General features: G+C 38.7%; 1 protein-coding gene across 3 annotated transcripts in view; it reads left to right on the top strand.

Moving 5' to 3' along the window:
- Positions 1-2,599, top strand: part of LOC122891088 (ankyrin repeat domain-containing protein 26-like) — a 127,219-nt gene extending 124,620 nt beyond the window's left edge. The window contains exons 28-29 of one of the 3 annotated variants that reach the window (XM_044226479.1): positions 1,039-1,084; positions 2,379-2,599. In XM_044226479.1, the coding sequence (XP_044082414.1) occupies positions 1,039-1,084; positions 2,379-2,518 (186 nt within the window). In that variant the 3' untranslated portion in view covers positions 2,519-2,599. The remainder of the gene's footprint in view (positions 1-1,038; positions 1,085-2,378) is intronic. The other 2 variants (XM_044226481.1, XM_044226480.1) reach the window with 2 other exon arrangements.
- The last annotated feature ends 12,829 nt before the right edge of the window (positions 2,600-15,428 follow it).

Below are 15,428 nucleotides of genomic sequence, written 5' to 3'. Positions count from 1 at the left end.
GGCTGCATTCATGCCAGTCCTCTAGGGGGAGGGAGGAGGTCTTGTCCTGGTTCTTCTGCATGTTTGGCCCTGCTCTGAGAGTGGTTACCCAATGGTCTGGGGTTTGTGGTTAATGGCAACACTGAGCTGAAAGCCCCCTCCTCCGCTCTTTGATTGCAGCTGGTTTCCCTGCTGAAACTCCTGGGAACTCTCCCATACTCAGGCACCCCATTTTGTGTGACCCCGGGGATCCTGAGATCAGGCAGTTCTACCTAGGATTCTACCCCACTTCTCCACCTGAGTGCTTTTCAAGCAGGGATGTCCCTCACCAGATTATACGTATAAAAGTTCCTGTTTGTGCTCTTGGCTCAGGTTATGGTCTGGGATCAAGCCCCACCACTGGGCTCCCTGCTCGGTGGAGAGTCAGCTTCTCCCTTTGTGCACGTGGTCTCTCTCTCTCTCTCAAATAAATAAAATCTCTTAACAAAAAAACAAAAACAAAAAAGTTCCTGTTTGCACACCACTACTATATCACTTTCTGATAAGCAGTCTATGCATCCCCCCAACAATTTATCTTCCCATGTATCACCTTGGATTCATTTCTCCACTCCACACCTCCTACCTTGCAGAATGTGGTCACTTTTCTATTTGTAGAATTATCACAGTTCTTTTCTTAGATCTCAGATTGAGTTCACAGGTGTTCAGAATGATTTGAAAGCTATCTAGCTGAATTCCAGGGACTGGACAAAACTATGGCCCCCTATGCCTCTGCCATATTCCTCTTCTCCCAGAAATTACGTATATTTAATAGACCAATATTAATTGTACTTTTTATCAGATTTATCTAAATAGTGTTATATCTCTTTCTTCTGTTACCTAAGATTAAAATAAGTAGGGATTTATTTTATTTATGTGATTATCTTTCTATTTAAGCAATCCCTAACTTAGTTTTAATGTCTAATAGTGTTATTTTAAGTTCACATTTCATAAGCTATATATAATTCCTACAATTATGTGTCTTGTTTAACTTGAACATTATAAATATTTGACTTATTTCAGAAGCAGCAAGAGTTGGAAAAAAATATAACTAGAGAACTAGAAGAAGGTATGTTGCCAAATTTCTGAATTAAGATGGTCATTGATTTCTGAAATAAACTATGAATGGTAAATCCATTGCTTTCTATTGTTTGGATAATAGGTACTATGTTAATTTTTTTAATATATATCTAATAAAAATGTAAAACATAAACTTAATGAGGAACATACTTATTCCTCATTTAGTCATCATTTTTCAGACTTAAAAAAAAATCTCCAAATGTCTATTTATATGTTATTTCAAGCTGTAATCTTCCTTCACTTCTGCCATCCCTCTGGAACTATCAACCTGAATATGAGGACATTCTTTTTTTTTTTTAAGATTTTGTTTATTTGACAGAGAGATCACAAGTAGGCAGAGAGGCAGGCAGAGAGAGAGGGGGAAGCAGGCTCCCCACTAAGCAGAGAGCCCAACGTGGGGCTCTATCCCAGGACCCTGGGATCATGACCCGAGCCCAAGGCAGAGGCTTTAACCCACTGAGCCACCCAGGTGCCCCTATGAGGACTTTCTTAAATCCTTATTTCTGCTAATGATATAAAACCAAATTTTAAAAAAAAAAGAAAAAAAGCAGTCTTGTCTTAGGTGATACTTACTTAAGCAATTATAGTTCAAATAGCCATCACTTGACAGGTGACAATTAAACCTCCAGTCATTGATTTTGTCATTGATTTACCTTTTGCCATTGGATAAAATTCCAAGCTCCATACATGGAATAAAAACACCCAAATCAGTTTGGTTCTTGTCAGATTTTTCAGCCTTCTCTATCGCTAACATTTACCCTACTCTGCTGCTTTGCTCTTGCACCTCTTCAGCATTGACTACTTGCAATTCCACAAGTGTTCTTCCTCACTCTCTGTGTATGTTCTTTGTATATGAATCTTCCCTCCACCTGGCATGCTTCTTACCTGTCCTTCAGATATCAGCTTACATATCCCCTCCACCAAAAAGCAGACAATATTCATAGAAAACTAGGGTTTTCCTTCTGTATGTTCTTATGTTCAACTCTGAAAATTGCCTGTTTGATTTTTTCAGTCTGTCGTACATGATTGTTCACGGGTGGGCTCTGTTATCATCTTGTAATGAGAAAAACAGAATCTCTGATATTTATCCACAATAGCAATTACCTCAGTGGGCAACTGTGAGCAAAATAGATTTAAAAGTAATCTTGTATTTTATATTGTAGTTGTATTAGATGTTTTTCATTCTTCATAACACTCATAAAGCTTCAACTTTGTTTTTTTTAATAACTTTTAGTTAAGAATGAAGTATTTTAGATAAAGACTGTAATTCTTTTTCTTTTCAGGTGCTGCTGAATTTGAATCAGGCTCATCTGGTGGGACCACCTTTCTAGAATCTACTTTTGAAAGTCATATAAATTGTGATGACGTACTGAAATCACACAGAGAATACTCAGAGTTTCTGAAGAAAAAGTATAGCATCTGAAACATAAATAGTAGAAATTTATTTACTGGATGTTTATACAACATTTTAATAGTTTCCTATTAAATGGATGATATGCAAAAATCTTTCTTAAAGGAAAATATTTTTGGATCATGTGTGTAATGAAAGTTTATATAATATTTTAGCTATGTTTTGGTAGCTAATTAACTTTTAAGCAGATTTTTTTTAATGTGGAAATCAGCATTATTGTGTTTTACATGCTTCAGGCAGCCCAAATACCAGCTTTCTAAACAGCACCCAACCAACCCAGTTTTCATGAATACTTCAGTCATGTTAATTGAGAACTTTTTGGTATTTTCCAATTTTTATTACTACATATGAACCTAGAGATTTAGACAGACATTAATTTTAAGACAAAGAGTCTTAAAATTAGAAGAAAAAAAAGAACATTTGCAAGACAATTGTTAAATTATGCATTTATATCCTACAAGTCAGTACATTCCACATAACTACTGTACAACCTTGACAATCAGACAATTCTAATACAGTTGACCCTTGAATAATTGCAGGGGTTAAGGGCACTGACCATTTGCAGTCAGAAATATGTGAATAACTTTTGACTCCCCAGGCACTTGAGTACTAATCTGCTATTGACCAGAAAACTAACTTTTACAAAAACAGTTAATTAGCCTGAGTTTTGTTTGTTATATGTATCCCATATTATATTTTTATAATAAGCTAGAAAAGAAAGTGTTATTAAAATCATAAGGAAGGGGGTACAAGATGGCGGGGAAGTAGGAAGAGGCGTCTTTTCAGCCTATACCCCAAAGTGAGCTGATTACCTACCAAAGAACTCTGATCACCCATGAAATCAGCCTGAGATTACACGTCTGGATCTCTACAGGGGCAGAAGATGCCAGTGGGCAGGTAAAGCTGAGTGGGAACGGTAGACTGATGTCAGCAGATAAACAAAAGGGGGAGGGAGCCACCAGAGGTGACTGGTTGGAAAGTAATACCCCAATCAAGCGAGAGTGCCCTGCGTCTGGGGACCAGCATTAACTTAGAGACTGGTTGAAAGCACTCCAAAAGAGCAAAGGATTGCAGGGGGAAATTGTGGGAATCAGGGTGGCTAGGGATAGGGGCTTAAGTCCCCAGTCCCAGGACAGCCTCCCCTGGTGCTGAGGCAGAGAGAGTGCGGCGGAGAAACCAGCTCTTGGTCCCTAAGCCGCCAGCACACCCGAGAATGCGAGGGGTCCATTTCCTGTGAGGGGATGGGAGCCACGCTGGGCGACAGAACATGTGAGCCCTGCTATAGAGTCTGAGATACTCCCCTGAGAGAGATACAAAGGCCCAGCCGGTGCCCTTTGATACGCGCCATTGTTTCAGACCAAACTCTTCCCCCCAGAGAGGTTCGCGGAGGGCCTAGCCTGGTGCTTTAGGACCTGCACCCCATTCTCAGAGCCTGAGACCCGCGCGCAACCCACAGTCTCCCCTGAAATTGGTGCGCACAAGCCGGGCGTTCTTAGACCCAGAAAGACCAGGCACTCCCAGCCCTGGCCAGCGGGAAAATCTCAGTGTGCTATTGCTGCTTGGAACCTCTCTGGTGGTCTGGAGCTGCCCAGACAGCTGCCACGGCCTTGGCTTAAGGTATAAGCAAAAGATCCTACATCCCCAGGGACCGCGACTCGGAACCTGCTCTGCCAGCAGCCAAGGGGAAACTTATTTAGGCTCTGCAGCCAGACTGAGGCTTCTCTCTGAGAGGGAGATCAGGGTGTGGTTTGCTTTCCTCTAAAACTACAAAAACCATCAAAAGCAGTCAAAGTGCGAGAGAGAGAAAAAAAAGTGAACAAACATAAAAACCGCCAAAGAACAAAAGCCTGAAAAAAAAAAAGTTTCCTCAGAGCCCACCCCCTTGAGGTGGGTGGGAGGACTTAACACAGGGAACATCATTGACTGAAAACCCACGTGGCAGACCCTTCCCCCAGAAAACATACCAAGAAAGAAAAAACAGAGGGGGCAAAAAAAAGGACTACAAGAGAACAACCACTAACTCATAGGAAAACTTTTATTTTTCACTCGTTGCCACTATTCTGGTTCATTTTTTTTTAATACATAGGTAATTTTTTTAACCTATTTACCATCATAGCGAGTTGTACAGTACATCAAATTTCATAATCGCCTTCTAAGCTGAACTTTTTGATACATACACCTGTTTTCCTTTTGCATTTCTATTTTTTGAATTCTTTTTTTAATTTTAGTTTAGCTTAGCCTAGTTTATTCCTTTTTATTTTTATCTTCTAATATTCATACAGAGTTAAACTCCAAAGTAAGTTTGAATCAATACTACCTTTCCCCAATCAATACTACCCCTATAGGTAAACCAATTTTTAATCCCCCTTTATCTTAGGAAAGTTGAATCCTTTAACAAAGATATCAAGATACATCCAGCAAGAATCAAAACAACCTTCCTCATGCACACTGAGAATTTATAACCACTCTCCCTCTTTTTCTTCCACCAGTGTTTCTGTGTTTTTGTGTTTGTCCTGATAGCATATAAATCTTACACTTGGGGTTCCTTTTGATGAGGTTCTTCCTTTATATGTATATTTTTTTCTCTTGTCATATACTTGTATCAGTCTTTTTGTTTGTCTGTTTTTGTTTGTCTACTTCATAAATCTTACCTTGGGGACCATTTTTGTTGAACCTTCTCTTTCATCTTCCCTTTCTTCCCTCTCTCTCTCTCTCTCTCTCTCTTTCATTTTCTTTTTCTTTTCTTTTGTCTCTAGTTTGGGTGGGGAATCCTGATTGCTCAGAAGTGTTCCAGGGTGCACCTTGACTGCACCACAGTTGATACATCCAGCTACATCTGTTCAGTCTTCTCCCACCAAAATGACTAGGAGGAGGAATGCCCAACAGAAGAAAAATACAGAGGATGGACCTTCTGCAACAGAGGCAATGGCTATCAACATAGACAATATGTCAGAAAGAGAATTTAGGCTAACAATTATCCAGGCAATAGCTAGGTTGGAGAAATCTATGGATGACCAAACGGAATTGATTAGGGCTGAGCTGAAAGCGATGAGAGATGATGTTCACAATGTTAGGGCAGAGCTTAAAGCTACCAGGGAGGAGGTTCACAATGTTCTCAATGAGTTCCAATCTAAACTCTCTCAAAGCTAGGGTAACTGAGACAGAAGATAAAATAGGTGATCTGGAGGACAAACATATAGAAAGGATCAGAAGGAAGCCTGGAACAAACAGCTTAGAAACCACAAAAACAGAATCAGGGAAATAAATGATGCCATGAAGCATTCCAACATCAGAATTATATGTGCTACTAGAAGATATAGTGGAACAAGTCCTTCGTGAAAATTTTCCCAATCTCGTGAATGGAACCAGCGTTCATGTACTAGAGGCTGAATGGTCTCCACCCAAGGTTATACATTCCAAAAAAACACCACGACACCTGATAGTCAAATTGAGAAATTATAATTGTAGGTATAATCTCTGGAAAGCCACTAGGGCAAAGAGGCTCCCTTACTTACAGAGGGAAACCCATCAGAATAACGTCAGACCTGTCCACAGAGACCTGGCAAGCCAGAAAAGGCTGGCAAGATATATTGAGGGCACTAAATGAGAAGAACATGCAGCCAAGAATACTTTATCCAGCAAGACTGACATTCAAAATGGATGGAAAGATAAAGAGTTTCCAAGACCGGCAATGCTTAAAAGACTATGCAACCACCAAGCTGACACTGCAGGAAATATTAAGGGGGGTTCTATAAAAGAGGAAAAATACTAAATAGCATTGAACAGAAATATAGAGACAGTCTACAGAAAGAAAGACTTCAAAGGTAACACAATGTCGATAAAAACGTATCTATCAATAATCACTCTCAATGTGAATGGCCTAAATGCACCCATAAAATGGCACAGGGTTGCAGATTGGATAAAATGACAGGATCCATCCATATGTTGTCTACAAGAGACCCATTTTGAACTTAAAGTTACACCCAGACTGAAAGTGAAGGGGTGGAGAAGCATCTTTCATGCCAATGGGACTCAAAAGAAGGCTGGGGTAGCGATTCTCACATCAGAGAAATTAGACTTTAAACTAAAGACTGTAGTCAGAGATAAAGAAGGACACCACATAATGCTTAAAGGGACTATCCACCAAGATGATCTAACAATTGTAAATATCTATGCTCCCAATATGGGAGCAGCCAATTACTTAAGAAAACTGTTAATCAAGATAAAGAGTCCTATTGATATGAATACACTAATCGTAGGAGATCTTAACACACCTCTCTCAGAAATAGATCATCAAAGCAGAAAATCAATAAAGAAACAAGAGCATTGAATGACACATTGGACCAGATGGACCTCAAAGATATATGTAGAACATTCCACCCTAAAACAACAGAATACTCATTATTCTCAAGTGCACATGAAACCTCCTCCAGAACAGACCACATACTGGGTCACAAATCAGGACTCAACTGATACCAAAAGACTGAGATGATTCCCTGCATATTCTCAGATTACAATGCTTTGAAACTGCAGCTCAATCACAAGGAAAAGTTCAGAAGGAACTCAAACACCTGGAAGCTAAAGGTCACCTTGCCTAAGAATGCTTGGATCAACCAGGAGATCAAAGAAGAACTGAAACAATTCATGGAAACCAATGAGAATGAAGACACTTAGGTCCAAAACCTATGGGATACAGCACAGGCAGTCCTAAGGGTGAAATACATAGCCATCCAAGCCTCCCTCAAAAAAATTGAAAAAATCCAGAATAACCAGCTGTCTCTACACCTAAAAGAATTGGAGAATCAACAACAAATCAAACCAACTCCACACATAAGAGGGAAATCATCAAGATTAGAGCTGAGATCGATGAGGTAGAAACCAGAGATACAGTAGAATGTATCAATGAAATTAGAAGCTGGTTTTTTGAAAGAATAAGATCAATAAAACATTGGCCACACTAATCCAAAAGAAAAGAGAGAAAGCCCAATTCATAAAATTATGAATGAAAAGGGGGGAGGTGAACCATGAGAGACTATGGACTCTGAAAAACAATCTGAGGGGTTTGAAGTGGCGGGGGGGGTGGGAGGTTGGGGTACCAGGTGGTGGGTATTATAGAGGGCACAGCTTGCATGGAGCACTGGGTGTGGTGAAAAAATAATGAATAATGTTTTTCCTGAAAATAAATAAATTGAAAAAAAAAAAACCACTTAACCTCTTTTAAGTAAAGTGGCCAAGGCACAGTTTCATTGATGTATATCATTTTATCTATTTGGGGAAAAATTATGTTCTAAGGATAATGAGCTTGTTGATTTCATATAGATAACTCAATGAATAAAGTTTAAAAACCAAAAAAAAAAAGAAAAGAAAAGGGAGAGATCACTACTAACCAAGGAAGTAGAAACAACCATCAGAAGTTATTATCAACAGTTATATGCCAATAAGCTTAGCAACCTAGATGAAATGGATGCATTCCTGGAAAAATATAAACTCCCAACATTGAACCAGGAAAAAATCGACAACCTAAATAGACCAATATCTAGTAACGAGTTTGAAGCAGTGATCAAAAACCTCCCCAAAAAACAAGAGCCCAGGACCTGACGGATTCCCTGGGGAATTCTACCAAACTTTCAAAGAAGAAATAACACCTATTCTCCTGAAGCTGTTTCAAAAAATTGAAGCAGAAGGAAAACTTCGAGACTCTTTCTATGAATCCAGCATTACCTTGATCCCCAAACCAGGCAAAGACCCTACCAAAAAGGAAATTTTCAGACCAATATCACTGACGAATATGGATGCTACAATTCTCAACAAGATCCTAACAAACAGGATCCAACAACACATTAAAAACATTATCCACCATGACCAGGTGGGATTCATCCCTGGGCTACAAGGATGGTTCAACATTCGCAAATCAATCAATGTGATACAACAAATTAATATGAGAAGACAGAAGAACCACATGGTCCTCTCAATTGATGCAGAAAAAGCATTTGACAAAATCCAGCATCCGTTCCTGATTAAAATGCTTCAAAGTACAGGGATAGAGGGAACATTCCTGAACCTCATCAAATCTATCTATGAAAGACCCACAGCAAATATCATCCTCAATGGGAAAAAGCTTGTAGCCTTCCCGTTGAGATCAGGAACAAGACAAGGATGCCCACTCTCACCACTCTTGTTCAACATAGTATTAGAAGTCCTAGCAACAGCAATCAGACAACAGAGAGAAATAAAAGGTATCCAAATTTGTAATGAAGAAGTCAAACTCTCTCTCTTCACAGATGACATGATTCTTTATATGGAAAACCCAAAAGACTCCACCCCCAAACTACTAGAACTCATACAGCAATACAGCAACGTGGCAGGATACAAAGTCAGTGTACAGAAATCAGTGGCTTTCTTATACACTAACAATGAAAATACAGAAAGGGAAATTAGAGAATCGATTCCATTTACTAGAGCACCAAGAACCATAAGATACCTGGGAATAAACCTAACCGAAGAGGTAAAAAATCTGTACTTGAGGAACTACAGAACACTCATGAAAGAAATTGAAGAAGACACAAAAAGATGGAAGACCATTCCATGCTCTTGGATCAAAGAATAAACATTGTTAAAATGTCTATAGTGCCTAAAGCAATCTATACTTTTAATGCCATTCAGATCAAAATTCCACCGGTATTCTTCAAAGAGCTGGAGCAAATAATCCTAAAAATTTGTATGGAATCAGAAGAGACCCCGAATCGCTAAGGAAATGTTGAAAAACAAAAATGAAGCTGGGGGCATCACGTTACCTGATTTCAAGCTTTACCACAAAGCTGTGATCACCAAGACAGCATGGTACTGGCATAAAAACAGACACATAGACCAGTGGAACAGAGTAGAGATCCCTGATATGGACCCTCAACTCTGTGGTCATTTAATCTTTGACAAAGCAGGAAAAAATATACCGTGGAAAAAAGACAGTCTCTTCAATAAATGGTGCTGGGAAATGGGACAGCTATATGTAGAATGAATGAAACTCAACCATTCTCTTACACCGTACACAAAGATAAACTCAAAATGGATAAAAGACCTCAGTGTGAGACAAGAATCCATAAGAATCCTAGAGGAGAGCATAGGCAGTAATCTTTTCGATATCAGCCACAGCAACTTCTTTCAAGATATGTCTCCGAAGGCAAAGAAAACAAAAGCAAAAATAAACTTTTGGGACTTCATCAAAATCAAAAACTTCTGCACAGCAAAGGAAACAGTCAAAAAAACAAAGAGGCGACCCACGGAATGGGAGAAGATATTTGCAAATGACAGTACAGACAAAAGTTTGATATCCAGGATCTATAATGAACTCCTCAAACTCAACACACACAAAACAGGCAAACATATCAAAAAATGGGCAGAAGATATGAGCAGACACTTCTCCAATCAAGACCTACAAATGGCTATCAGACACATGAAAAAATGTTCATCATCACCAGCCCTCAGGGAGATCCAAATTAAAACCACATTGAGATTTCCCCTTACACCATTTAGAATGGCCAAAATTAACAAAACAGGAAACAACATGTGTTGGAGAGGATGTGGAGAAAAGGGAACATTCTTCCACTGTTGGTGGGAATGCAAGTCGGTGCAGCCTCTTTGGAGAACAGTGTGGAGATTCCTCAAGAAATTAAAAATAGAACTTCCCTATGACCCTGCCATTGCACTCCTGGGTATTTACCCCAAAGATACAGATGTCGTGAAAAGAAGGGCCATCTGTACCCCAATGTTTATAGCAGCAATGGCCACGATCGCCAAACTATGGAAAGAACCAAGATGCCCTTCAATGGATGAATGGATAAGGAAGATGTGGTCCATATACACTATGGAGTATTATGCCTCCATCAGAAAGGATGAATACCCAACTTTTGTAGCAACATGGACGGGACTGGAAGAGATTATGCTGAGTGAAATAAGTCAAGCAGAGAGAGTCAATTATCATATGGTTTCACTTATTTGTGGAGCATAACAAATAGCATGGAGGACAAGGTGTGTTAGAGAGGAGAAGGGAGTTGGGATAAATTGGAAGGGGAGGTGAATCATGAGAGACTATGGACTCTGAAAAGCAATCTGAGGTCTTTGAAGTGGCGGGGGCGAGGGTGGGAGGTTGGGGTACCAGGTGGTGGGTATTCTAGAGGACACGGATTGCATGGAGCACTGGGTGTGGTGAAAAAATAATGAATACTGTTTTTCTTAAAGTAAATAAATTAATTTAATAAAAGAAAGAAAAAAATCTTAAGGAAGGGAAAATACACTGACAGAACTGTCATGTAATTTTTTTAAAAATATGCATATATCTGCACCCATTCAAACTGTATTAACTATACATTTTTTTAAGATTTTATTTATTTATTTGACAGAGAGAGAGAAAGAGCACAAGTAGGCAGAGTGGCAGGCAAAGGGAGATGGAGAAGCGAGCTCCATGCTGAAAACAGAGACTGATATAGAACACCATCCCAGGACCCTGGGATCATGACGTGAGCCCAAGGAAGTTGCTTAACCGACTGAGCCACCTAAGCACTCTATACATTCTATCATTTAATCATTTAATTCTCATGCTCTTTTAAGTTTTGTCACTCTTCTGTAATATCCTTTACAGCAAGGAAGGTCCTGTTCAGAGCCATGTATTTAATTCTGATGTTGTGTCTCTTAGTCTCTTTGAGTTTTGAACAGTTCCATAGTCAGTCTTTCCCGGATTTTCATGACATTTAATTTTTTGAAGAGTTAATTCCAGTAATGTAGAATGTCTTTCAGTGCAGGTTTTTCTTATGTTTCCTTCTGATAAAATTGAGATCAGGGATGCCTGGGTGGTTCAGGTCATGATCCCAGGGTTCTGAGATTGAGTCTTGCATCGAGCTCCGAGCTCACTGGGGAGCCTGCTTCTCCCTCTGCCTGCTGCTCTCCCTCCTTGAGTTTTCTCTCTAATAATAATTGAGATCAGGGATGCCTGGGTGGTTCAGGTCATGATCCCAGGGTTCTGAGATTGAGTCTTGCATCGAGCTCCGAGCTCACTGGGGAGCCTGCTTCTCCCTCTGCCTGCTGCTCTCCCTCCTTGAGTTTTCTCTCTAATAATACTGAGTTTTCCAAATACTATTTTAATTGATTAACTCTCAATGTTTAAAAAATTTCCTACAAGGATCTTGCAGATATTTTTTAGATTTATTCCCAGGTATTTGATACTTTTGATCCTATTATAAATATTATTTTAAAAAGTCAATTTCGTTTCCTGTTGCTAGGTTATAGAAATAAAATTATTTTGCATATTGAGCTTAGATTCACCTATCTTGCTAAACTATCTTATTATATTGTTTCTTACAGTTCTGGAGGCTGGGAATTCCTAATTCAAGGCAGTAGCAGATTCAGTGTCCAGTGAGGGCCTGTTTCCTGGTTCAGGGATGGTGTTCTTCTTCCTGTTTCTTCGTACTGCACAGGGCCAAGGGAGCTCTCTCAGGACTCCTTTATGAGGGCACTAATCCCATTCATGAGGGTTCCACCTTCACGAGTAATCATTTCCCAAAGTCTCTACCTCTAAATACAATTACATTGAACACTAAGATTTAACACACTAATTTGGGAGCTGGGAGGACAGAAATATTCAGTCTGTAGCAAGGCTGTTCCTTGTTTGTTGCCAGGTAGACCTCTCCAATATGGCTTTTTACTTCGTGAGGCCAGTAAGGAGAATTTCCCTGCAAAGAGGGCTCAGTGGTCTTTTAAGGATTTCACCTGCTTCAATCAGGCTTACGTAGAATAACCCTTTTTGATTAACTCGAAATTAACAATTAATTATATCTGCAAGATTTCTTTACAGATGCCATGTTCTGATGGCTAGAGTCAAGTCACAGATCTTGGCTACACTTCAGGGAAAAGGATTATAAAAGGTGAGAACACCAAAGAGCATTTATTATGGGGTCACTGAGGGTCTTTATTTTACAATTATATTAACAGATCCCTTATACTACTAGTTTTCTAAGTTTTATCATGGATGAATGTTGAATGAATGTTTCTTTTGCATATATTGAGATAATTTTTTTTACTTTGTCAGTGTGTTGAATTACATTATGTGCTCATGTGAAACCAACCTTGCATTTCTTAGGGAAACTGAATTTCATTCATTTCGTTGTGATTTCATTCATTTGTTTCATATATTGCTACTATTGATATGCTAATATCCTAGTGAGGAATTTCTCCTGTCCATGGATAATGTTAATACAAGGAATTTTGAATACATTTAACTCAATTTACTTGGCTTCAAACTTATGTGTATTGTTGCTTTGTGTTTTCTGTCTTGTATCTTTAAAAAATAATCGACCATTTTTATAACTTTTATATGATACTCTCAATGTTCATTTATATTGAACTATGTAAGTTTTTTTCTTTTTTCTTACATCTCAGAATTTCTATTTGGGATTATATACATACTTTATGTACATACTTTAGGTACATACATCATATACATACTTTAAAATTTTCATAAGTGAGAACTGCCAGGTAATGAACCTCTATTTAAAAATGTCTTTATTGGGCACCTGGATGGCTCAGTTGATTAAATGTCTGGCTTTGGCTCAAGTCATGATCCCAGTGTCCTGGGATCGAGCCCCACTTCAGGCTCACTGCTCAGCCTGGAGTCTTCTTCCTCTCTGTCTACCCCTCCCCACCACTTGTGCTCCCTCTTTCTCTTTTCTTCTCTCACTCTCTTCCAAATGAATAACAAAATTTTTAAAAATAAGTAAATGTCTTTATTTCCTCTTACCTTCGATATACATTTTCACTGCATAGAAAATCCTAGGTGAATAGTTATTTTCTTTAATCATACAGAAAATGTCATTCCACTGCTCTTTGTCTTTCATAATTGCTCTTTATAAATCAGGTGTCTACCTGTTTTTCCTTTGAACATAATCTATTCCCTACTCTGTTCCCTTTTCCCACAATTTTTGGTTACTTTAAAGATTTTACTTACGGGGAAAATTTTTGTTTGTTTGTTTACTGCAGGTATGCTCTTATGTATCTAGATTTGGATGTCTTATTATTTATCTTAATAATGTTCCATAATTAGAATTGCATTTACAGCAGCTCCAAAAACCACGATATACCTAGGAATGAGCCTAACCAAAGAGGCAAAGGATCTATACTCTAGAAGCTACAGAGCATTTTTGAAGGGAATTGAGGAGATGAAATCACATCCTACACTCATGGATTGGAAGAACAAACATCCTTAAAATGTTTATGCTGCCCAGAGCACAATTTACACTTTCAATGCAATCCCTATCAAAATATCATACACATTTTTCACAGAGCTAAAACAAATAATTCTAAAATCTGTGTGGAACCAGAAAAAAACCCAAATAGTCAAAGGAATGTTGAAAAAGAAAACCAAAACAGGCATCACAATGCCTGACTTCAAGCTATATTACAAAGCCATTGTCATCAAGACAGTATGGTATTTGCACAACATCAGACACACAGATCAAAAGAACAGAATAGAGAGCCCAGAAATGGACTCTATGATCAACTAATCTTCGACAAAGCAAGAAAGAACATCCAATGGAAAAAAGATATTTTTTTCAATAAATGGTGCTGGGAAAATTCTACAACCAAATGCAGAAGAATGAAACTAGACCATTCTCTTACACCATACACAAGGATAAAATGGATGAAAGACCTCAACATGAGACAGGAATCCACCAAAATTCTAGAGGAGAACATAGGCAGTAACCTCTTTGACACTGGCCACAACTTCTTTCAAGATGCCTCTCTAAAGGTAGGGGAAACAGAAGCAAAATGAACTTTTGGGACTTACACCAAGATAAGTTTTTGCACAGCAAAGGAAACAGTCAACAAAACTAAGAGGCAATCCACAGAATGGGAGTAGATCTCTGCAAATGATATTTTGGATTAAGGGCTGATATCCTAGATCTATAAAGAACTTCTCAAATTCAACACCCAAAAACCAAACAATCCAGTTCAAGAAATGAGCAGAAGACATGAACAGACACTTCTGCAAAGAAGACATCCAAATGGCTAACAGACACATGAAAAAATATTCAACTTCACTAGGCATCAGGGAAATTCAAATCAAAACCACAATGAGATGCCACCTTACACCGGTTAGAATGACCAGAATTTACAAGATAGGAAACAAGTGTTGGTGAGTTTATGGAGAAAGGGGAGTCCTCTTGTGCTGTTGGTGGAAATGCAAGCTGGTACAGCTACTCTGGAAAACAGTGTGGATGTTTCTCAAGATGTTCAAAGTAGAGCTACCCTGTGACCCACCAATTGTACCACCAGGTCTTTACCCCAAAGATAAGGATGTAGTAAAAAGAAGGGGCACAGCACCCCAATGTTCATAACTGCAATGTCCATAAGAGCCAAACAGTGGAAAGAACCGTGATGCCCTTCAACAAATGAATGGATAAAGATGTGGTTTATATATACAATGGAATATTACTCAGCCATCAGAAAAGATGAATACCCACTATTGCATTGACATGGAACTGGAGGGGATTGTGCTAAGTGAAATCAGTCATTCAGAGAAAGACAATTACCATATGATTTCACTCATATGTGGAAGATAAAGAATAGAGTTGAGGACCACAGGGAAGGGAGGGAAAATGGAATGGGATGAAATCAGAGAGGGAGACAAACCATGAGAGACTCTGGACTCTGGGAAACAAACGAGGGAGTAACTGTGTGATGGGTATTAAAGCGGGCATGTGTTGGGATGAGCACTGGCTGTTATGTGCAACTAATAAATCATTGAACAGTACAACAAAAACTTATGATGTACTATATCCTGTCTAACAATATAATAAATTTCATTTGGCTTTTTGAATCTATGATTTGGTGTCTCAAAAGATATTTAGACTTAATCTAAACTTCATATCTCTTA

The sequence above is a fragment of the Neovison vison genome, chromosome 12 (assembly GCF_020171115.1).
Source record: "Neovison vison isolate M4711 chromosome 12, ASM_NN_V1, whole genome shotgun sequence".
Classification (NCBI taxonomy): Eukaryota; Metazoa; Chordata; class Mammalia; order Carnivora; family Mustelidae; genus Neogale; species Neogale vison.
Note: the sequence above shows the minus strand (reverse complement) of the source record. Positions and strands in the feature narration are given on the sequence as shown.